Raw genomic sequence first — 26,086 nt, forward strand, 5'->3', positions numbered from 1 at the left:
AGTTAAGCAGGATATGGTGTTCTTTTCATAAATGATTCGTTAAAGTTAAAGCCATGCCGGGAAAATTCCAATGCATGTCTAAAACTTTGGCAGAAGTACGTGGGTCCTTACGTCGTGGTCTTAAACGCATGTTCCAATGAACATTCTTACACTGTACCAGGTAGAAACGGCTATAAATAGACAATGCGTGTAATATTCAAGATTCGAAATAAGATTACGCCATGCATAGTACACATACGCACTTAACGTTAATGTGACTTTCTGTACAGGCAAGCAGTCTATGTGTTAATACAAACATATGTGTGGTCAGGTGGCGCAGTGGATAAAGGACTCGCCTTTCACCAAGGCGGCCAGGGTCCGATTCCTGATCGGACATGAAAAAGGTATCTGAACGCCTGCCCGACCACGTGGGTGTTTCTTCGGGTACTCCGGTTCACCTCTCACATTAAGACCCGCGCATGCTAAAATCCGTATCAACAAGTGTGATTAATATAAACTTTAATAACTTGTTTAATAATTGTAGTAAAATATATATAACGTATGGAAGTATGTACATGCATCGTACATAGTGTGGCACAGAAAACATGGCCTCCTCTTTATATCCCCTTCCGTTGCGTGTATGTATTTAATTTAGAGAGTTAGTATAATAAGGTTCACCTCTCGTATTTAAATACTCCCGTTGTATCGTATGTTGACGGTGGTTCTAGGCACAACGCGACCATTGATAAATTAAATGTCAGCACAGGACCGTTAGCGTATGTTACAAAGTGGTCGCTATAATGTTTCAATGCGTGGTTTCTTTTGCCACATTAAGGTTAAAGTTTGTTAGGAGGGAGTGTAAACATATATCATCAGCAGTGAGATGATTCTTGAATTTTGCTCGGATGTAGTGCAATTGTGTAGACAGGCAAGCTAGAACATTCATTATCTTAACTTCATCATAACCAGTGCGCGGTGAGCGCGGACGGTACTAGCACACACAGTGGAAGGTAAAAGCTATACAGATATACATATGCGCCACGGATTGTTTTCATTCAGTATCATAGTCGTGTATTGATCAAGGCAATCGTTGTTTGTAGTGTACCCGTGTGTGGTAGAATCGATATTTGCTTCGTCAAGCTAAATCTCGTTTAATTCATTAAGTTGTACCATATAAGTTTTAGCCTTCTACACTTAAATCAGTGTTACTAGGGTACTGTTTTATAGGTGTTCACGTTTGCTTACCTACATCAGCAGGATTCATGTTATCAGCAACATTCTAAACTATTGGTATTACATCTTCCTTGCTTCCTCACGGCATTGCCTGTCTTATACGAACTCTAAGCGTTTCCTTGGGAGGTAACTTTCCGTGTGGAATTAAGATTGTAAATTGTGATGGTGCGGGACCAGTGGGCGAGGAACTCGGAGTTCCTGCTGTCTTGTATAGGGTTCGCTGTCGGGCTTGGTAACATCTGGAGGTTCCCTTACCTATGCTACAGAAACGGCGGGGGTAAGTACATACATGTATACGTATATGGTTGAAGATGGTTATGAAAAATAACATCAATTGGATCTTCAGTACAAAAATGCTCACACTCGTTATACATGGGCGGAACAAGTCAGACATACATACGTACGTGCATGTATGTATGTTTGTATGCATACATACATACATACATACATACATAATACATACATGCATGCATACATACGTTCGTACATACATACATACATACATACATACATACATACATACATAGCATACATACACACCATCTCTCTCTCTCTCTCACACACACGTACACACATAAAATTTCATATTTTTTTTCCAAATTGCAGTTTTCATTCCAATAGGTACAATCGTTTGGGCTTTTTAATGAACTAAACATTCACACTCATAGAAAAGACATTATCAGCACGTGGTCTTTTGTATTCAGAGCTAATAGAATTACCATATGAGTTTTGTAGGGTTATATATTAACAATGCCATAGCACAATACGAACTATATATAGAAGTTAATACCTCACTCAGCATTTCATCACAATAAATATATTAATTTTTACTTTTATCGTTAATTAATATAATTTCATGCTAGCTTATTAATGATATATAAGGCAGGGTAGTTGTTGCCTTTTCATATTTGCGATTTTCTGCCAAATACACCAATGCCTTGCCATTATTAGAAAACATAATACTTTTACCAGGACAAAACAATCTATTTTAATGCGTTTTAAATATAACAAATGAAATATGTTCTTTGTGCACGGATGGATACCGGCTGTCATTCATCAGAGCGGTAGCTTCTTTCACCAAAAATAATTGTAAATCTTTTACTGATGTGAATACTTTGAAGGTCGCATGCACGAGCGCAATATATATATAATTAATGCTATTTCCTTGACTATGATTGATGATAATCAAAATAAGGAGGAAATCATGTATATAACGTTTCTAAAAGCCACGCATTGAACGACTGAATTGACAGTCTATAAAGGTGATATCTGAGCTAAACATGTTTGGGCCGGCCATTGCATAGCTACTATGGCGACCAAATCGATTTTGTTAACTGTTGAAGCGTGACTGGCCGAATTGATGCGGTATATCACATTTATTACCCCGGTATGTTTACTATCGACAGTACAAATCGCGATAACAGCCGAACGCAAATTAAGAAATTTCGCGAATATTTATTTACTTGTAACCACAATTAAACGTTGCAGGAAGTCTTCACAAATTTTCTACTTTTCGCGAATAAAACATTTGGAATATAAAACTTTTTGCAAAAAATAAAATGATTAATAGTACTGTCCTTATTCTTGCTTTCTTAGCATTTAACTGATATTATGACAGTTTTAATTTAACGATCACTACATTTCCTTATTCGCAGCAGTACACATGGCGATCCTCTCCATCTCTCAGAGATTCCATATTTACACACGATAACTGTTTCCTTTATTTAAAACCTGTTTTAGGTATCGGGAATTAATGTATAGATGTACATGAAACAGTTGATTCATAATTTACTTACCCAGGGTTTCCTACCTGAGAGTCACCAATCTACTCTGCATCATGACATGATTTCCGGTGTCCACAATTACTTGATACACATTTTAGTAACTACCGCTCGAAATAACCTGGTTTCTCGTCTACGTCTTCTTACAGTATACACGTTGTATTTCCTGAAATTATGGTTTACTCAGTTTTAGTTGGAGCTTTCCTAAGCATCTATAATCTGGTGCAAAACCTGATATTCATGTCAAAGCAATGACACATGATATTGCCTTTATGTAAGTATTGGCCAATGAGAAGTGTGTCACTTCGCCTTCCGCAAAATGGAGACTGTCATGACGTACATGAATGTTCAGATTTAATAAATATAGATATACAGCATCTGCATAAACCAACTTTATATTCGATAAACAAAATCGTCATTTTCATTTACAAACGGCACTCAGCAGCATTAACGTCAAATGACGTCACTGAATCATCATGAGATAAAGGCAAACTACTTAACGCAAATTTGGAAAGATAGTTTTGATAGTTTTGAGTTACTACAATGTGATGATAAAACGTTTGAGGGTTATCCGTTTACTATAATTATATAACTAACTTTAGCGGTTGTCAGAATAGGTCAGTGAAAATCTCATAGTGCTTGCCACTTGTGAAAATATTATTATCGAAACAAAACATGTAAAATACTGTAAAAGCGCTATCTAAGCCAGCTCAAATTCAAGCTTAATATCGAATCTTGACAGATCAGCGCATTGATGAATTGGCTTGGCGCACTCATAATATTTGCAACAGGAAACTATATGCATAACCTTGATTTAGCGCAGCTATGATTTAGCGCAAAATTTAGAGCGCAAAAGTGTTAGAATAATAATACCGCTAACATTTGTAAATTTACAGTATATAAATGATATTTAACATTCATTCATTAAGTAGCCTCTCTTTGTTTCACTTGTAAACAAGTAATGAATAAAGAATCTTGAAAATATTCAATTACATATGAAATTGGCGATAGGAAATCTTTGGGACGAGTATAACATGTTTCATATAAAATTTAAACGAGCTTAATATTTTATGTACCACAAGACCTTTTAAAAGTGTTCGTCGTCATGTTTTCAACATCGTGATTTGAAGTCATGTTTATTGTTTTCAATGTGACGTCATAAGATCACGACGTCACGTTTAATGTTGAAGTTCTGACGTCATAATGCTATACATTTAATGAGATAGGGCCACATGTAACATATGTGTATTCGTTGTATAACACAGAGCCCATGCGATGAAAGCTGACAATGTGAACTGGCGATGCGTACTGGAGTTTCCTAGGTTCCGTAACGTTCAATAATATATAAGGTCAATACTGCCGACACATGAAGCGTCCTGCCAACAAAACGGGATGAATCGGTAAATCATCAGTGAAGGGATTAAGGTAAAAGTGAAACGCTGTAGGGTAGCAGCTCAATCGATTTTGAATACGTCGATTGTTTAGTACACTGCAACTAGCAACGTTCTATATTTATTGTTGTTACCTTGTACATGAATCTATTCAAGTAACACGAACGGTGGAGATACAAAAAACGTAAACGATGATATAACTCAGCTGAATAGAACCAAACCATAGTCGTAAATACACAAAGACAACGTTTAAACTCAAAATGATTACCCAAGAAAAATGAGAAAAACAAAGAAAAAGAGAAGAAAGAAATTAAACAAAAAAAGAAAAACGGCAAAAAATTATTGTAAAGAAACAAATAAATAGTATGATTAAAACAGCTCATGAGACAAAAGAGAATGCAAGGAAACACTTCACAAACTTTAAAATAGGAACCGGAAGCGAAAGACTTTAGGAAAACTGAAATAAAAACCGGAAGCGGAACCAGGTTTACCGGAAGTATAAGAGTGTCCGACCCCACGCCTGGCATCCATCCTGATACTGTTCGATGAACTCAGGTAAATATGCAGGTCACTATTGTTGAATCATACTTTTCAAAAAAGAGAAAAAATCCCTTAGGCACCTCTCCTCTGTTGGTATTTCAGTAATACACGTTCTTATCTCATTAACTAAGAATCAGAAGAGTGGTAATGCCAGGAAGGCCCCCACAAAGATAAACAATATTAGTTTATTTAATTAATTACCCGTGACAAGTTTTCCCCGATGCCAAGAGCGGTATCAAACACTTTTAAATGTCTAAAGCCTTATTAAAAAAACCACGGTGAGAATATTGCATTACAAGTGATCTCCATATTATAATTAATCAGTGTCCGTTCCAGGTGGTCACAAAAACACCAACTAACTTTTATATTTTTATCCCATTTTTTAAGTTGTTTTTCATCGTAATGTGCACGTGTGTATAACGATTATCATATCTACTTTGTATGTAAACGATGATAAGTAAATATTCTGGATCTATTAAAATGATTTTAACGTCATTGGTTATGCTAAAAAGCTGTACAGTGTACGAAAAGAAAAAACCCATATGATATCTCAAATATCTCTTAGCCACGATTGACTTGGAGTGTAGAATATTCATTAAATGACAAACTGTTTATTGGGTTGAGACTATAAAATCTGTTGTATTGCATAATTGAATACAGATAGCAGAATACATTGATTTAAGTTGGTTTATTAACGTTCTATATCCTATTAACAGCTATGGTCATTTAAGGACGTGCCAGGTTTTGGTGGTGGAGGAAAGCCGGAAATGGAATATAGACCACGCTATTGAAGTCTTTGGGAACGATTTAACTGTTTCAATCCCTTCAAACCATATCTGACTGTATATTCTGACATAACACCTAGTCAAAAGTGCAGTTAACATGTAATGTTTTGTTCAGTTCTTCTTACGCCGTGATAAATGAAGGGGTTGTGCTAAATATCATTAATACACGTGCACTGGTGCATATTGCTTTTGATAATTTGTTTTACGTTGGGAATTCCAATGATTAGGATAATCTACTACAACATGTGCCTTTATTTTGTTACTAGCAGACTATGTGTACCGTCTAATGTCTTTTGAAGAAGGTTATACAGAGATATATGTTCCAAATATCAAATATGGCTCTGGTAGTGCGAGCCCTAATGTTCTGTTGACAATGTGTCACTTAATAAGTTAATCTACATTTTTTTTTTATTACAGCCTTAAATTAAAAGCACTTTGTGCACAAGAAGAGCGTGTGTTAAACACAGTCATCGGAATACTTTACGTCCAGGATATATGTCTGGAATTCCAAGTTCGCGTTAATAGTTTGCCTAAGCTGTTTGCCAAAGCCTCATCCTTTGTGTTGTTCTGTTTGGTTGCTTCTTCTCCTGATCATGATATGATCTTCTCCTCCTATAATTTTGTGTTTTTCCCATTCATACTAGTTTCTACGTGTTGCCATGTTTTGTTAGTGCCAGTTACTAAGTAACTGGTTTTAGCTATGGCATTGACACACCCGGTCACTATGGTAAGGGTATACTCTGTAAAGTGTGTGATGTTGCAGGTCAGTCTGACCTTAGGTAGTCATAAATCAGGTGTCTACCAGCATGACTGTCTAATTCCGGACGCTGGACTCTGCTAGCCTTCATAAAACTGACCATACAATGTCAGCTTTTCAGCAGCTGTTTTATTCATTACTACAGGTCGTCTAGTGAATAGCCTTTTTACACTGTACTTACACGTATAAATGAATGTATTATCATAACAAGAAGTATATGATAAACGGAGAATTTTCGCCCTGTCAAACTGTTGCCTGAAATCCAAATCATCCCAGTTCTAATCTCGCCTTTCACCTTTCAGTACTGATATTGTTGACTAATGTTCGCTATAATGATATCTTCGCCCTCATTTCAGTGGGCGAAAAGGGCGAACATTAAACTGCAGCGGAAATGTCTCGTTATACAAAATGGGAATTTTTTTTGGTAATAAAAGATCCAATATTTCAAATACGAACACTCAATAAATGACACAGATTTTATATAAATTAATAAAATAAATAACAAAAATAAATATAAATAAATGCATTTCTTAGACGCTCAGCCACAGCAGTAATCACAATTTTAGAAAGTTCCGTTTTCCCGCTATAAATGAAAGATTCTAGAATAGGGGCGTAGTCTATTGTATGTCATGCATTGGTGGAGTTTTGTACCATTTTTTTTTTTTTTACTTTTTTTTTTTATTCACAAACAGGTTTCTGCAATGGCCGAGTATATTTGCACTTCATAATCATGATCTGAGAAATGAGTTCATACAGGGTTTTGACACCGAGTAATTCATGACGTAAGCAACAAAGGTCATCCCTATATATATTAACTTGTCTGTCAGACTGCCAAAGGCCACGACATCCGATTGTACTGTATTACAGCTCCTTACTTACCCCCCCCCCCCCCCCCCCCCCCCCCCCCCCCCCCCCCCCCCAACAATCCTCTTTGATACACATATCTGTTAGGGGTTGGCTGGGATTTCACGTCAAAATATAATATCATTCCGCGCAAACATTTTTTTATTTTTTCATTTTAGAAAGTTAATTTTACTAAGTGTATCTCCGTTGACATCTTTTTATAATATTATATTTTGTAGTAGTACATCATTTGATAAAGAAAAATGTGCCTCTTTTCAAAGTAATGTGAAATCAAATATTTTGGTTGGGCTCAAATTTCGTGGTTTCCAAAAAAAAAAAAAAAACCATTTCGTGGGTACATGAAATATAGTTTAGTATACTCTACCGTTCTCGTGAAATACATCTGCTTTTTAATGGGAAACCATTACATTTTCAATTTATTATATTTTGTTAAGTAACACGATGCAAATACTGCTGCATCAGAAAAGTGCGAGATTACTAGTATAAAGTCGTAACTTTTGATAACAAGGTAGAGCGTCATTATGAAATGGATACTCAGCGCACACTCTGATAAGCTTTCCAAGCTAAACTTACTTATGTAGTTGTGTAAATACCACAATATATGCAACAAAGGTTACACTGAAACAACCACGTATTCTGCTGTCGCTTCAGCTAAACTTGAAACTGAAAATAAAGGCAGTGAATAGTAAGAACCGTTCTGATTGGGTAATACTTAAACTGATAGATTCACAAGTGATTCAATATTTCGTATATCTTCACTACAGTGAATCAATTTCAGATGAATTGAAAAACGAGTATAAGCTCATTTTTATCACATAATCAAGATTTGTGGCATTTATTCGTGTAAAACGACAATGCAACCTTGAAATGTAAAAAGTCGCCATTTTGACTCCAGTGCGTAAGTCTATGACGTCATGTAATTGTCCTAGGCGTGACGTCACAATTGAAACAATTGAAACTTTCAACTAATCACTGGGCTTATTCCGTCTTTGCGTATTGCAGAGTTATCTGCTCTTGTGAGCAGGGATTGATTGTTACGTCATTGGTTTGTGAGAGTAACGGCATCAATTTTTGAGAAAATGACGTAAATTTCTTACACAAACCAATGACGTAACAATCAATACCTGTTCACAAGAGAAGATAACTCTGCAATATGCAAAGACGGAATAGGTCATAGTACATGAGTTAATAAGCAAAAAAATATGACATAGGTATATTCACTGGATAACAAAGTACATTATGTGATAAAAGCTTTAATCAGATAATAATTCCTGATATTTCAACGGTAAAAATTTAATGATATTTTTTAGTACTTGATCAATGGATTTTCACTTGTGACCAAATAATATTTGAAAACAAAACCTAGACAATCAATGCTTAAGCATCCTTAACGTAAATTTATAATTGCATTATTTAAACACGACATGTATTATAGAGTAGTAATATATACTTAACACCACCTAGTGTGTCTACACAAATATAGGCGCATTCCTATGTGAACAGCAGATATTTGATATACAATAACAAAACTAATTATCCTCATAAAATGTTTAATTATTTCTTTCATTTCCTACAAAAACATTTGATAAATAACATTTGGGTTGAGAACGGTATGTTAAATTCATCAATTAAAATTCATGTCGACAAAAACTGATGATAATTTGTTACCATCTTGCATGGAAATCTCTCTCAGAAAGTACAAAGTTCTATTCGTTCTGTTGATATATTGTACACGCACTAGGATAATTTATTATTTCCACATTGTCCATTGGTTAACAGACGCACGTTTTAACGAAATGTAGGCTAAACGTTGGTTAATTAACCCGCGTGTGTCTCATGAAATGCGAGGAATGTACACTTAGTATACATGTAATGAATGCAATGTCTACATGGTCCAGTAATATTTTGCGGCCTCGTGCATCTTGCAGTGCGTGTGATAATAAATCATCTGATGACACCCTGTCTTGCTGTGTATTGTATGTATTAGTTACATTTCTTGTATTTTGAAAAAAGGACGACCATGCAAACAAAAGCTAGGAATTTAGGAAAAGATTTCACCCGTGAAAGTATTAGTACACTGTTACAGTATAACAGGACATGAAATCCGAACCATTCATAAAAATTGTATCGTAAGGGTCTTCGCACACTACGTATTGGAAACGGATTTTCCGGCATGAAGAAAGCGTTGAGTCATTTCTGAAGAGAAAACTTTACAAAACGTGACTTTTATAAAAAAAAAAAAATGCTTTAGAGATGAAATTAGCAAAGTAACAAAACGAAATCAACAACAGTGTTCTTATAGTAGAAAACTAGAATATTCCTACTCTGCGGGGCAAAGGGATACATTGGGCACCTATTTTATTGTTTATGCTGTTCTGTCCGTGTCTTGAGTTTGTCATTTGTTTTCATTCACAACGAACGCAAAAAGCCAAGAAGGATTCATCGAGTCAAGGAGGCGTAAAATGAAAAAGTAATGTATGAAAGAAGATTCTTATTTAATAGTTTTCTCATATTGACCTGTAATTGGATAGAGAATAACTTTTTTGGCTTCTTGCCTTCGTTGTAAATGAAAACATAAGGTGTTTAGGATCTCTGTACAAATTTCTTGATCTGTAAGATTTAAAAAGATAAAAATCATTTCTATTTTGCCTGCCAAGGGATAACGATCCTTAAAATACCAGAAATCAACGGAATTTTTAAATGTTCCTTTGTCTCATTTTCTAATCAAGGGGGTTATGCCCTGGCTACAGCCAGGTTATATGCACACGTGCTTAGGGTTACACTGACGAGAAAGATTTAGTATGAGAGAAAAGAAAAAAATAGAAATCCCAAAGCTTGCAATGGTTGCAGCAGGTCAAGTGTTGCCACTTCCAATTTCTCTTAAACAGAAAAAAAACATTTCTGCAAAGGCACCAAATAGGGCGCCTTTCGCTATCCTCCAGTGGGTGACAACAAGTCTATTCTTCCTCCAGATCTTGCAGATGTTCATTGAAAACAGAACGGTACTATTGAACAACTCGCCATTTAACAGGAAAGACATTAACACTGGTTAACGTATTGTTCATATAATACTAATTGTTGTTGTATATTGATTATAAAGTTGAATTCATTAACAGCCTTTTATGAACATTGTGAAATATCACACCTCACATTTCCATAACACTGAATGAGTTCATTAGATCCATATATTGATTTATTATATACATATTACAATACATATTAAAAAAAATATGGATTTAAGCATTTTCTTCGGTATGAGTTAAGTATGAATTATAGAAAGGTAATGTATCACAACCTGTACGTGTTTATGTGTGACGTATAGATTACTAGTACGGTATGGATTCTGTCACCTTCTTCAGACCAAATACCAATGATAATGGTTTGATGAAGGTGACAATGCACGGACCGTACTAGTCACCGAAACGTCACATATAAACACTTACTGGTTGTGATACATAACCTTTCTATAATAAATAAAGAATTATAAAAATGTTCTACCTACTGTTTGAATCTCGTGTTTAATATTCAGGAACCATCCGAATAAAAATATCTCAAAATTCATAATTACAAGCTGAATATATATGGTATCGATCATTTTAATCAATTCTAATGGAAAAGATTCTTTCATCAGTTGTTAATCCCTCGTCGGTATTACTGAAGAGGACTACAGGTCAACATTCCGCCCTTCCGTTTTCCGTATTACATACGCCTACCTTTCGCCACGAGATTTGTCCAAGACATATTTTAATCCATACTTTTTTCACATCGATTATTCAAATTTGGAACACGAGTATACAATACGATTACAAAATGTCCTCTACTAAGAAGGTAACTGATTTACTTTCAACACTACAAACCCAGTACATTAAATCTGTTTTTCCAGACTGTATGCCCTTTATTATGTTTCGCATGGGTAACTGATACATTGGTATAATTTTCAAATTTTATAATGCCTCATATCTGAAATAGGTCAATATGTCCTTTATTTGACCTCCTACCTCAATTTTTGTAAAATGTGTATGGCAGAAGGTCACTGTGACCTTTACAACAAGGAAAAAGTTCCCCATATCGAAAATATCATCCGTTGTTTGCAACAAATCAATTCAGCCGTTGCTACCGAGATTAATGTGCAGATTTAGACATGAGCAAAATCATAACCGTTTGGAGAGTATAGATTTATGTAAAATATTATATCACTTTTAAAATTTTTTATCGACAACAACACTTTTGATAGGTTAGAGTGAATATATATATTCATTGCTATTTCATAACTACATGTATTCAGTAAGGCTCAACAAGTCCCCTAAAAGATGGTATAGTCATCCCCTGATAAGTCATGTTTATAGACTCTAATAAAACTTCGGAACACATGTTGTGTCGCATTTGTGGACACATATGATTAAATGCATTTATTGTGTAGCTCCCTGGACAGGCAATTCCCTGTTGGTTTGTTTGTTGGCTGTACAGGGTTTCACGTCCTATCAAACAGGTAAGGTCATTTCAGGACGTGTCCCTATGTGTTTTGTGTATGCGTGCAGGTGTGTTTGTGAGCTGGAGGCTGGGTATGTTGGTGTGATATCCTCCATGTCATTACAATATACATGTAATAGAGCAAGAGGCAGCTTGCCAGAATTGGGGGGATACAAGTACAATAAACTGTCCGCAAAGCCAGAACCTGGATAGAGACATCAAAACAACAGCGGAATAATAAATATTTCCAAATAGGATCATGTATCGCATGGGACCTTATAAAAAACATAATGCCTTTTGAGAAAGAAAATCCATCTGCTGGGGTCATATTTTGTGTTAAAAAATCCGTTTTTGTTTTGTTTTTTGTTTTGCTATTTTAAGACAAAAACATATTCCCAAACAGCTAACTAAAAAACTCCACAAGACTTGATCTAGCTCGTTTTACTAATCTAGCTCGTTTAACTAGAGAACACATAAGGATAATAGCTCGTGGTACTGAATAAGCACAGCACGAAGCCATCAGTGCTATACGTGCTATACAGATAGATGCACTTCTGTTACCACTGAAGTCCGAAATTGAAGTATTCGCTAATAGCACCTATTAGGAGGGTTAGGCCTATTTATGAATTAAAACCAGCTGAGAAGCATTGCACAATAATGATAGGGCTGACCTCGGAATTGTTTGTGTGTATCGCTCTTGGTGATATACCAGGGTTATTATAAAATAAGGACTAAATATATCACGGCGTTTACATATAAGGACAGAGTACAAGCTTCTTACCAGAAGACAACAAAACATCGGAAGGCATTAAAACAAACGGAAAGAATTCATGAACCATTTCCCTGCTACAAAATATGTCTCACAGCCAAACTGTTCATTGAAGATGTTTCGTGAAACCGTTGCCTTCCAGGGTTATTTCCAATTAAAAGCAGTAAACCAAATTATGTAGGTCAGCAGCAGGGTCATTTTACTATATAAATATCAATAGCAAAGTGCATGAAAACATGCGACATATTTTTAATTTCATTAAATCCAATGCTTATAAGTTTCAAATATTTTTTTCTGCCTTGTGTCAGTCCCTTAACAACAACATTATGCAGTATATAAGGATATCAAATATGATTAATTTCTGATAAAAATAGCAAACTGTTGTGTTTGAAATGATTTGCTGGAGGTTTAACGTCCTTTTAACAGCTAAGATCATATGACAATGGGTGGAAAAGAAGACACAGCCGAATAAAAGGGTGGGAAATGATACAAGAAAAGATGTAAAACCGAAGTGCTGCAAGGAGGACATCAGATCAATTTTGGTCCGAATCTTCAGTGTGCCCCATATTAGTCGCCTCTTTGGATAACATGTAGTGGAAAACAGCAGGTAGACTCTTTCTCTAACCCTGCAGCGACTTAAGTGTATGAAACTTGTAGAGGTTTTGAACTATTTAAGAGATAACTAAGAGGAATGTTTAGATAACTTACGATAGCTAAGATGCAGTTGCTCTGCACAAAGTCCAAGCACGTTGCGTCAGTTGAAATTGGTTTTGATGACTCTTATCTTTTTTATTATTATTATTTTTATAAAAAATGAAATGTTTGAAATATTGGCATTGGAAATTATGTCGTTGTTAATTACAAAGATAAAATAATGATATAAAATGAAAAAAAAAAGATATAATAGATTAAATGAAATGATAATTTTATACCTCAGACCCTACAACTTATCTTCAACATTAGGTGATTCTATTTTTATTTCATTGTTTTATATTTTGGCGACCTCCAACTGAACCATCTCAAGCGGAGGAAACCTTGGCATTTCAACAGTCTAATCTAATCCCTCCTTATCTGTTTGAGATCAATCACATTTCGTTCCAATACATCATACATAATTATCTCAAATATTTTGTATTTTTCTATATTAGAAAAGAGATAGTTTGTCGAAACGTTGATAATGCGTTCTATTCCGTACTGCGTGAGAGGATGATTAATTAAAACTTTACCCGAATTATTCGACTTTATTTTATGTTGAATATTAAAGTTCTGATTTTTATGCATATTTGTATCATTTAAACATTTAATAGGCTTTCGGCGTTTGACTGAATGGGCTATCAATAACATGATTTTTTTAGTACAATCAATTGATAGTGAAAACATACACAATTGCTGATGTATTTAGCAATATTTTGGGAATTTATCATTCAAGGGTATTATTTTGTGATCTGATATATTTGCTGTAAGTCATGGTAATTGTATAATCAGCAAAAAGTAACTGTACCATAAAGTCCAATATATTCATAACATTGTCACTATTTGGAAATATTTGTTTCTAAAGTCAATCTCTATATAAGTATTTCATAAGAAATAACTTAAAGCGTTCATTTTACAGAGGATAAGCAATAACAACTGTTTGAAATTTGAGTATTGTGGTCAAAAAATGAAAAGTAAAACAAGAACTGCAGGGGACAAACTAGATGTATAATACACTGCCAATCCTACGCTTTGCCAATGTTGCTATCAGACTTATAAATGCGCAGCATGAAAATGAGAAATGGACACCTTTGCAAGGGAAGTAACTCTAAGTCAGAGAGATTGTTTGTGTTACCTTATTTTTTGTATTTAAATGAGCATAATAAGACTATGCGAAAACAACTCTTAAGAAAAACAAGCCTTCTCAATTTTAAGTAATGCAGTGGTAAAATTGACTTATGTATGAGATTCTGCTACTAAGTAAACCAATCCATTGTATTTAATGCAAGAAACACATTTTTGATACACGCACAACCTTTGATATATATATTATAATTGTATTTGAAAATCTGTATTTATTTGTTTTTCAAAAGTTCAAGGTAACTGGAACGAAATCATGTCTGAACACATATTTATATAAAGTAGTTTACATCTGCCTTTGCATTTATTGACAATCACGGATAGTTGTGTCATCTGAATTCACACACAATGTGAAAATTTGATTCTATGAAGGACAGAAGCTTTTATTCTGAGAAAATATTATTCATGTATGCATAGTTGAAATAATTTAAACACCTCAGTTTTAGTTGTGGTCATATCTCTTATGTAATTCACAAACTAAAGCACCTTGACATGAATAAGAACAAACACATGTTAGTGTGTCATTGATTTCTTTAGCCAACTTAAGAATCTATCATTACTGTAACAGTACATGTTACACATATCCTCTTAGCCATTTCGCAGTGGCACATGGGGATATGTAAATACTGGCATTCGAATTCGCTTTACGCACTGACTGGGCATAAAAGCATCAGGTCACCAAAGAAACGTGGTGGCCATGTTCGTTACCTGAACTTAATTGATTGATGTAAAATAAACCCACTCCTTGTGTCTTATTCTGTGTTTAAAGCAAAGTTAACATATATGGTAGTCAAGCCATAACCGTTGATACCCAGCCAATCGCTGGTCATGGCTGCCATCTTAGATTTCAAATCTATAAAGTCGGTCGTACACTTTTAAAGTATACCCGTTTGTATTAATCTCATAAAATTGGTCAAGTAGAATCTGAATATGTGATTGGTTCAGCCAATCAAAGGACAGTTGACCTTATTGTATGAAGTAAAATGCATCCTAAAAGCATTTTTCTAGGCCTAAAGATTAACCGATCCATGTGCAGTGAATATAGGTCAAGGAAATACATTTGTATCTATTAAATACGTTTGACCTGTATGACATGGAATGCAAATCAATGTCATTTATTTGAAAGAAATGGATAGGTCTTGCGCATTTTTATAGCAATGGCTGCAGATCTCTTGGTCGTTTGAAGGGAAACATTAAACATTGAACGGGAAACGGAATACGGACGCCGCGCTATAACACAAACGGTTAATGAATTAATTGTTTTGCGTAAAGAACAAAATAGCAAATGTAGTCTTTAAAATGTCACCTTATGAGGGGGAAAAACTGCAAGAAAAACCCATAATCATACAAAGGGCTTCATGATAAGTCCAATCATACAATCATGCAATGCGAGAAAGTTTAGGGGCTTAATCAGAGGGTATACGTGACAGGGACTCAACCTGTGTAGTATCCAGTACTAGATAGCTGTGTTTAAATTCGTTGATAATAGACCATGACATATAGGTATAATTTGTGTGGAATTTAAGGAATATCGTCAAAATCGTTACATCTCGAATTTGGGACATGGACATGACTTCTTTGGTTGATAGTCAAAGGCACAAAACAGCTCTTCCCTGGGAAACTACTTTTAAAAGACACTCTTTGCCTTAACCAAGCAATATAAATTATAGGCAGTTGAAAGTAAGATCTACATGGGTTCGTGATATTTCCTTTTATCATAAAAATGTATTTGACTCCTTCATTCGTCAACCAATTAATATCTATAGTCTGCACTATAATTATTGCTTTGTTGAAACCTACGAATCGATGGATGTATATTGATTTACTAATGTTCGCTGAAAGCAAACAATGTGATACCACCTTATCAGAAAATAGCAGCTCCAAAGGAAACTGTAAGCAGAAATAATCCTAGGTATTGTATGTCCCGTTCACCTTTGTGGGATGAAGAAATGTATAGAGATTCATAGAGATTAACCGGCAACTCAAAATCGATTTCCATTGGAGTGAATTAATGAGCCATTATTATCAACGACTTTCAGCTGGTAGCTGTGCTTAATTCAACGTGGTTATTGACTATCGTAAGCTCGATATGTTGCTTCACCCATGACACTAAGGTAAACAAATAAACTGTGACGTCACGTCATGTGATGATTGCAATTATCTCAATTTATTACTTCATTCACAATACTAAGGTAACTTAATAAACTGTGACGTCACGTCACGATTTCATGTCACGTGAGTGATTACCGTAAGCTCAATATGTTGCTGCACACATGACACTAAGGTTAACAAATAAATTGTGACGTCACGTCATGTGTGTGATTGTCATAAACTCAATATTTTACTTCATTCATAATACTAAGGTTAATAGATAAATTGTGATGTCACGTCACGTGATGATTACCATAAGCTTAATATGTTGCTTCACACATGAAACTAAGGTTGATAGATAAATTGTGACGTCACGTCATTTGAGTGATTACCGTAAGCTGTTGCTTTATTCTTAATACTAAGGTTGATAATGCTATAGTAACTTCCAGCTACATGTACAAAGATACGTCCAACCAAAGGGACTTATAGTCTACAAGTAGATTCAACCACCTTGTCACCTAAAATAATCTCTAAAAATATATTTAAAGCAAAAAATATCTATACAAAATCTTAAAAATGAAGCGAATGAAACAGTACTGTGACATCGCTAGTTTTCGTGGTTTTTTTTTAATTTCGTTGATTTCATGGGTAATTTTCACCCACGAATTGGTAGGTCAACGAAGTAATTACTAGTTTAATATAAAGCTATTCTCTGTTTGAGTGGGCACACTACCATTTCATGTACTCACGAAATGTTGTTTTTCGAGAAACTAGGAAATTATGGCCTCGCGAAAACATCTGATTTCACAGTATATTTTTACCTGGTATATTAGTGTCTGACATTCTATTACATGTAGTTACCAGTAAACATAGTGTAATACGACAATTACTATGACAGTTTTTGAACGTTTAAAAACATAATTATAATTTCATCTCTGTAAGAGTTTTGTATTTTACCTGGGAGACATAAGCAATAAAATACTGTATTGTTGTTTCGGGGGTCTAATTTTTCGCGAATATTCCAATCATAATCAGGTAGCAGGGTTTCAATTTCGCGCATAATTGCCAGGTAAAAAATATCGTGATCAAGAAGGTACTTTTGTGTTTCGGTCTTTTTTTCTTTTATTTCTGTATATTCATGGTAATAATTCTGCATTGGGTTTTTAATTTCACGCTATCTAAATGACTGCCAAAAAGCGAAATTAAAACCCCCGCGAACATTACCAACTGAAAAGTAAGGGATTTTCCCTTCATCTTGAGATCTCCTGTGCGAGGTTCTATGCTGTAAGAGGGACGAATCAAATTACCAATTCTTGTATTCCTCAAAAAGATTCTGGAGAAAAATAATAAAAAACAAAACCTGAAAAGATAGCTCTGTATTTAACATTTGAACTTACATAACTTTTTTTCATTGCAGGCGCATTCCTGGTTCCTTATCTACTATTTTTGGTATTTGGAGCCGCACCTGTCCTGATTTTAGAAATAGGTCTTGGCCAGTTTATGAGTAAAAGTGGAACGGGAGCATGGAATATATGTCCTTTATTCCAAGGTAAGCGTACACTCGATCTGTAGCAGACAACTAAAGTAACTGTTATGTATATATACATATACATGAAATATAAAACAACAAATAAACAAAACTGATTGGTAGGCATTTCTGCTTTCTTTTGGCCTCTTCAGGCCGACTGGTGTTTAATAGTCACCGTTAGTTACAAGACGTTATCAATAGTTGCGCAGGGAACAGTTGTAGTGACGTCTTTAATAAACAATCATAGTGACGTCATAAACAAAATCTTGACACAGAAAACATGCACATTCACAATGCAATATGTATGTATATTTTCTTATTATATCCTACTGTTAATTCATTTCAGATATCAGCTACAAATTAAAAGCGGGTTTTTCTGTTGGCAATTCCAAATAGATGTATATTATGCTGTTTATAGATTGACTATCCATTGCCTTGGACATAATAGAAGTATTGTTGATATTAGTCTTGTCTACGTTCTTATTTATTGAAGATATTTTATTTTTAAATATATTGTACCCAGTGAGCTTGTCAGTATGCTATTATACTCTGGACCTATTCTTGGCATAAAGACGTTATCCTGGGAATATTACTTTTTTCCACCACATGAAATTTCGCCTATAGAAATATTCCGTTTTATACCTGCGTTAATTTCGCCCTTCCATGGTCATATTAGCATAATAGGCTGTGTATTAATTTCGCCGTCTTTATAATTTCGTTCTTATTGCATAGGGCGAAATGATAAAAATCCTGCTATCATTCCCGGTTTACGATATATATTTCTTTTTGCACATGTATAGGGGTAGCATACCTGGTGATGTTGATACTGGTAAATAAACATGATAAGCTTTGTTCTGCTATTCGCCGTCTTCATGATTTCGCCCTCGTCGCATAGGGCGAATTTCGAATTGCTGCGTACGTTTCCCGGTATACGATAGATATTTATTTTCTACAGGTATAGGGGTGGCAAACCTGGTGATGATGGTGCTGGTGAACGTGTATTACATTGTCGTACTAGCCTGGGGTTGTTATTACTTCGTCATGAGTTTCCAGACCGTGCTACCCTGGTCACACTGTGACAATCCTTGGAACACTCCCAGGTAAGATATGTGAATTTAATGAATTCGTGATGAGGATTGGATTACCTTTCCGTCCACGTGGGTTTCTGCCGGGTACTCCGATTTCCTCCCACACTTAGTACCCCGAGCGCTAACATCCGGGGCAACAAGAGTGAATAATATAAGTTGTATGTTTATAAATCTATATATGAATTTCAGTTAAAATTTTAGAGAAATACCAAAATTATTTTATATCGCTTTGCCAATATTTTATGTCAATATAGCGTAAATGCAATATCAACATTTATACCATTAGAAGTAACGCATATTATTTTGATGACATTTCACGCTTCCATGTCTAATTCTTTACCTATTATGGAGACACGGCAGTCGAGTGGTAGGACGCCGGGCTCGTGACCGAAGGTTTGCGTGTTCGAGTCACGGCACGGCACTGTGTTGTATCTTTGAGCAAGATACTTTACTCCACTTGTTCCAGTCTACTCAGCTGTAAATGAGTACGTGGTAGGGCAGAGCTTGAACTGTTGAATGCTAGCTGTTAGCGCCGAAATGGCAGCTCCGGCTGTATGCTCCCCAGGGAGTTGAGGAAGGTATTGTCTGGTTGCAAAGGCCCTATAACCACGGATAATAATTTGTGAATCGCTTTGAGACGACCTACGAACTAGGTTGTGATAAGGCGGTATAAAAGAACCTCGAATTATTATCATAATTATTCTTGGCATTATGATATATTTGGATATTATGTATCTCTAATAACATTTGACCAAATACCACGAACATATTCACGAAACCTATGTGATAAAAAAGCATTATACAAAAGTTCATTATACATTGACTTTATTTAATGAGGTAAAAGACGAGGTCATATTTGTCCTCACCGCTACATGAACTGGTAATCTTAATGATTCATTTAATGCAGATAAGCAGGATATGCAATGCGCGATAGAAACTCATCTTACTAAATCAAGCACGAATGAAAAGTTAACGAAAGCACGACCTTTCAAATTGATCGACAATGCGAAGCCATAAAGTGTTTACATTTACTGTTTCTACGTTCTACGCTTAAATATAGGTCGTTGAGCAAATTGAATACATGTTTCTTACAGACCGTTCCTTTTAGTTTTGATATCCCATATCTGATTCAACTCACGTGTCACATTAACCCCGCCACTTGTTAAATTATTCAGCCCTGTCACTATCCTATTTCATTTTTGCCTGCAGCACCTTTCATAAATATTTGCGTCTTTGTGAACCTAAACGTAATAAGTATATCAGTATCAGTGTTTTCGTAAACCGAAATTACCTTTACAAGTGGCCGTGCCTATTTTTCTGTCTACATTTTAAACTCCCCCAGGCACTGTACTTATTTATCTTCACAGTAAGCTTGAACGACTTTCTGTAAATGTTGACGGGTGTTGATGATGGAGCGTGCTAAATGTATCAACGTGACCTTGAACCAATCACTTTGCTTAAGCCATGTTTACTTTTATATAATTCGTGTATATCATATATATATATAGCAATCTCAATGATGGTGATGAACAACAGGTATTGAATGAGTCCAATTAAAAACGTATAACCGTTTGATTTGAAAGTGAAAAATTGTTTAAAGCACGTTTCATGTGCAGTGCTTTAAAAGGTTATTGAGATTATATTTACTTTTCCAATGAATGCCTTTCCTAAAGAAATTGCTGTCATAGAGCTATGAACGCGTGTCTATCAGTGTCATTTTTCAATATCTCCTTTAAACTTGAATAACCTGAGACAACCATTAGAAGGAAACATTTCAGTGACGTTAGGGCGGTTCCGGGAATCTTGTTTGAACTAACGACACCCTTCTATATCGAAAATATAAGGGAATATCTATATTACGGTCTTCAATACCCATAACGGTATGAATGCAAATTGGTTACAAACATATTTACTATGTGTATGTAACCGATTTGCGTTCATATCAGCATGGACATTGAAAAATAACGTGCAATCCTTATATATTCCAAACTTAAAACGTTATTCAATTAAATATATATATATATATATATATCAGTACTTCATACTGAAAATAATTGTCAGATATGTAATTTAAATAAAAAAATTGAATTCTTGTTTTGTTTAGTAAGTGCAATTAGAATGCAAGATATCACCTACCTTTTGTGACAGTCTTGTTATATATGTTATGTTTATATATTTATTCATATACTAATATTGTACTAATCCTTCCTCGTGGTTTTTCAGATGCAGTCTTACAAAACATATTCCTTGTGACGTCACTAACGGGACGTTTAATAACACATTAAACATGTCCCTTGTCGCTTGTGTCAGAGACAATACGACATCCACCGTGGATCCCTCGGTGGAGTTCTGGGAGTAAGTAATGTAATGCGATACAAGATGCCTTCTCACTGTAAGTCACATGTCTGGAAATACATATTTACTGCGTTATTTCACGAAGTCAGAGGATCGCAATGTTCCGTAAATATTTGTTTAATTTAATTCAAACCAGAATGTTTTAGATATATCAATTAATTCAAAATCGCTATGGATATATATATTGCCTTGTAATAGTTTATGTCTTTGTGGTGTGATGTAAATGTATACAGTATGTGACGTTGAGTTATAAGTAATGTTTGGTTAAAAAAAAACTCAAGAACTCATCCCAAGCAAAGAAAAAAAATCAAAGATGTGACTCATGTGAGAGGATATGTTTACGTGATATATGTATACTCTTATGATATTTTACATGATGTATCTGTGAAGACAAAAAAAATATAAAAAAATGGCTTGAATAGAGCGTTTGAAAAACAACCAAAAAAATAAGGCATTTACGCAAAACATTAATGACTGACAGTGTCTCAAATCATTGTTATTCTATAAGCATATCATTATCTTTTTTCACTTCCTTTCTGGTCGAAAGTTTACGTATTAAGCCACACTCTTTGTAAAATGGAGTCATTTGAAACAAATGTATTTGATACCACTGGAATGTCAATTATCCGCAAGTAAGATGTATGAGTTTTACATGATCCGTACTGTACTACCTGTTACTTTTCCAAATGGTTATGTTTTTGCTATTTGAAGGAAATATACGTGATTGAAAAAAAGAAAGAAAAAAAAGTGCTTATCATAACACGAAAAGGGAAATATAAAAAGGTTGATATGGTAGTCGTAAACGGTTACATGACTAATAAACTGAGTTTTATGAAGAATAAAAATATAATGGGAATAGAGCTTTTACATGTAAGAATTTCTAATCGCTGATATCTTTTCTGTTTGAGTACAGACGGAAAGTTCTTCAGATGTCCGATGGTATCGAGGAGAGTGGAGGAATTATACGAGATATGGCTCTGTGCCTTCTCTTTGTCTGGGTGTTTGTCTACTTTTGTGTCTGGAAGGGAATCAAGTGGACGGGCAAGGTCAGTACATTAAAAGCTTCGAGGACAGACTATAACTTCATTAATATAAATCATCAGTAAATCGTTAGCAGCATGATAAAATCAGCTTAAGAATACTTGAATAGAATGACATTGAGGACATGAATTTATCATTTATTATCTATACCTTACACTGATACTGTTTTCATGAATACATGTACAAATACAAAATGTCGCTGTCTACAAACATCTACTTTGCGATAACGCAATAATGTTGTAACGATTTAGACATATCCAACAGTGAGTTTTTATTTTATTTTAAACAATATGTCATTTGTACTGTTCCTTTATAATGCTTATAAAAAAATAGGTTTCTTGTTGAGAACATCAGAATCAATAATTGTGTATACCGTATGTCAAAGTGACAATATGCATTGATATAATGCTTAGAGGTATTGTGTGTGATGCTATTTGATAACGGTTATTAGCTGTCTTATTGAAAAATTAATCTTTTGATAAAAAAAATTCTAAACAAACCAAAATTCAAGAAGATGTTAACGAAAAGTACCTTAAACTGATGTAATATACATAATGACGCAACTTGGAAGCAACACAACACTAGAAATGTTTTGAATAGCAATGTGTAATGATAAAAAATAAATATAAGACCAGATGATATGTAAAAAGTAGTAAACCTGTTTAAGGGAAAAACCTCTACCACAAATAAATTTATAAGATACATTAGATTAGTTTCATTCATAAAGGTAGATTATTCAAAACCATATACAATTCGTTAAGGGAGATAACTCTAACACATATAAGAGATGAAAATATACGTTAGGTTACTATTATTTATTAAGGGAATTCATTCTTAAACAAAACTATATAATAAACATTAAGCAAGCATTATTCATTAAGGGCTACATAAAAAAAGAGATGTAATATACATCAAGATGGAATAATTCATTTAGGGTGATACTAACTCTTACATAAATAAGATATATAGTATACATAATGGACTATAACTCATTAAGGGAGATATATCTAACACAAATCAAAAGTACAATTATTCAGGTATTATACATTCTCAACTTATATAGATGTTATTTTGGTAATACCTTTTTTCAGGTTATGAATGGTGATTACTGGGAGAATTTTATGATCGGCATATTTCTGAAGCAAATTATGACTGATATAGAACTGATATTAAAGGATTAGTCGTTTTTAAGTGTTAAATAAGTGTTCAACTCTTTACATTGTTGAAGATTCGATTGTAATGGATAATAATAGTATAATATTAGTGTATATATATTGTACGTAAATGAAATACCAAATATCTGGTGTTTATACTTATCCACGTGAGAGTGCTTCTTAAATGAGTTTATATAAAAGGTAAATACTCAGTAGTTGCTAACAATTAAACTAAATGTGAAATATTCAGTGTAGAAGCAAATGAATTGTGCTGTTTTTCTCTTTAATTTTTAACATGGAAATATGTTCGTATATTGTGTATTAGTTAATACAATAATTGTGATCTCTTTACCGTGAGGAAATAAAGAAATCTATCTATCTTATACCTAAATGTCCTAGATGTAGAAAAATCTTTTAAATTATTTCACAATAAATATATTATAATATACATAGTCCATACAATAGGAGAGGGTTTGTATAGGCATTACGGCTGTTGCCCAATTCCTTTTGAAATTTGTATCAGATGCAATATTCAATAAAGAAAAATTGAAATGAATACCGTTTTTCAGGTTGTGTATTTCACCGCCACATTCCCGTACGTGGTTCTCATCACGCTGTTGATTCGTGGTCTCACCCTGGACGGGGCTCTCTACGGCATCAAGTACTTCCTCATACCGGACTTCAGCAAGCTCGCCGAGGCCCAGGTACGTCTCGGTCCCTAGGGGTTTGAATCGGACACGCCCACATTCGCACGGACAGGTGCATCTTTTCAATAGGATGATTATCTTTCCAATATTCTTTTACCAGGTGAAGATCTTGTTCCAGGTGCATAGCTGAAAAGGGAACACACAAGTCATTATCCAAACGTTTTGCTTCTAAAGAAATGCTTAAATGTATTTTGTGGTATATACCATTGAAGTTTTCTTACATTAAATGCATGTTTTCGAATATATTTTTTCGTTTGCTTAACCATGTAAAAAGAGTTATCGTTTTGAAAAATTAATAACTAGCGTTACTAATATTACATAATGTTTATTAATATAAGCTCTGAAATTGTCTTCCAATCCTTATGCAATCGTATGTATGTAATGGACATTTTGTATTATTTAATAAAATATTGTTTCAACAAAATGATAGTGTATTGAGGTCAGGTCCGGTTCAGACAATGATAACAAGGAAGTGTTTAAAACCAAAACTGCATCATCGGAAGTCACATAATCGTACAGTTGAGAAAAAATAACTGTTTTATGCAGTCGTCCGAGTTCGCAAGCAAATTTACCAAAACGTTTAGGAGGTCCGGCTAGTTTAGTTCTTGGAGGGTACGTCCTATTCAGTTTGATAACTGTTTGAATTGTTATATTATTTTACAGGTATATTATTCGTCCTGCCTAGCCCCAGGGGATTGTGACTCTTTGCATACTTCTTATTTCACTGATATAAGGGTTAACGTGTTTAGCCCTACACAGATTTGCACACTTATTTTAAAACGCACATTTTGCATGCAGGAGGTGTTCTACGGCCAACTGAGATGAAGCTGTCGGTGTTTAAAACATTTCTATTTTCCTTTGTTGCATTATAGATATCATGCAGTTCTTTGCCTTTTTTTGCACGCGAAAGAATGGTCCTTCCATCACTGTAAGGCTGGGAACGTTCGAATTCAAGGTCCGTATTCATAAAAACGTTTTCATGCTCAAACTTAGATTCTGTGCTCAAGTCTGACTTCTTTTTCTTGTGATAAAATAATAAATATCCACGTTTTCGTCAATAATTTTGAAGAATCTTGGAGAGAGACTGATAGCCGAATACCGTTTTCATTGTCTAGACTGTTTGACAGTGTCACATGGTTTATGCAAGTTAGCAGAAAGCTAGTTTGAGTACTGAATTTATACTTGAGTATGAGAACGGTTATAATGAATAAGGGCCCCTATTGGTTTACAGATAGAAGATTCACCGACCCACCACTGAAAGAATTTTGGGATTTGAATACTTAACACCAGGAAGGTTTGCCGCCCTGTTCTGTCTGGCAACATGTGGGGGTCAGAGTTCTTTTTATTTTGCAGAAAAAAGTTTGGTCCACGTACAACTGTATGGCTTAAACGCTAAAACGAGACCTGAGTATTTTTCACAGGAAAGTGCGTCCATCTGCCTCTGTAAGCTGTTTAAGATCTGATCAATTTACAGGCCGTGTTACCCTGAGAGGCTGTGTGTTCTAGGACTGATTCATTTTACAGGTTTGGGTCGATGGAGGGACTCAGATATTTTTCTCCCTCGCAATTGCACTAGGAGCCATGATTACACTCGGAAGCTACAAGAAGTTTGACAATAACTTTTACAGGTATTCATATCGCAAAGGGAATGTATGGTACATCTGTTCAGCTGAACTCACATCTCACATATATAATTCCGTTTGAAATTTTATAATGTTTA

General features: G+C 34.7%; 1 protein-coding gene across 3 annotated transcripts in view; it reads left to right on the forward strand.

The window, feature by feature from the left end:
• The first annotated feature begins 261 nt into the window (after window positions 1-261).
• The window catches only part of LOC110457499 (sodium- and chloride-dependent creatine transporter 1-like), a 35,682-nt gene continuing 9,857 nt past the window's right edge, over window positions 262-26,086 (forward strand). Inside the window, exons 1-7 of one of the 3 annotated variants that reach the window (XM_021508809.1) lie at window positions 262-383; window positions 17,911-18,042; window positions 18,977-19,121; window positions 21,333-21,464; window positions 22,378-22,510; window positions 24,229-24,363; window positions 25,891-25,994. In XM_021508809.1, coding sequence (XP_021364484.1) covers window positions 299-383; window positions 17,911-18,042; window positions 18,977-19,121; window positions 21,333-21,464; window positions 22,378-22,510; window positions 24,229-24,363; window positions 25,891-25,994 — 866 coding nt within the window. In that variant the 5' untranslated portion in view covers window positions 262-298. Of the gene's footprint in view, window positions 384-665; window positions 1,490-7,124; window positions 7,249-17,910; window positions 18,043-18,976; window positions 19,122-21,332; window positions 21,465-22,377; window positions 22,511-24,228; window positions 24,364-25,890; window positions 25,995-26,086 lie in introns of those variants that run through there. The other 2 variants (XM_021508808.1, XM_021508810.1) reach the window with 2 other exon arrangements.

Source organism: Mizuhopecten yessoensis, unplaced genomic scaffold (assembly GCF_002113885.1).
Source record: "Mizuhopecten yessoensis strain PY_sf001 unplaced genomic scaffold, ASM211388v2 scaffold9157, whole genome shotgun sequence".
NCBI classification, from domain to species: Eukaryota; Metazoa; Mollusca; class Bivalvia; order Pectinida; family Pectinidae; genus Mizuhopecten; species Mizuhopecten yessoensis.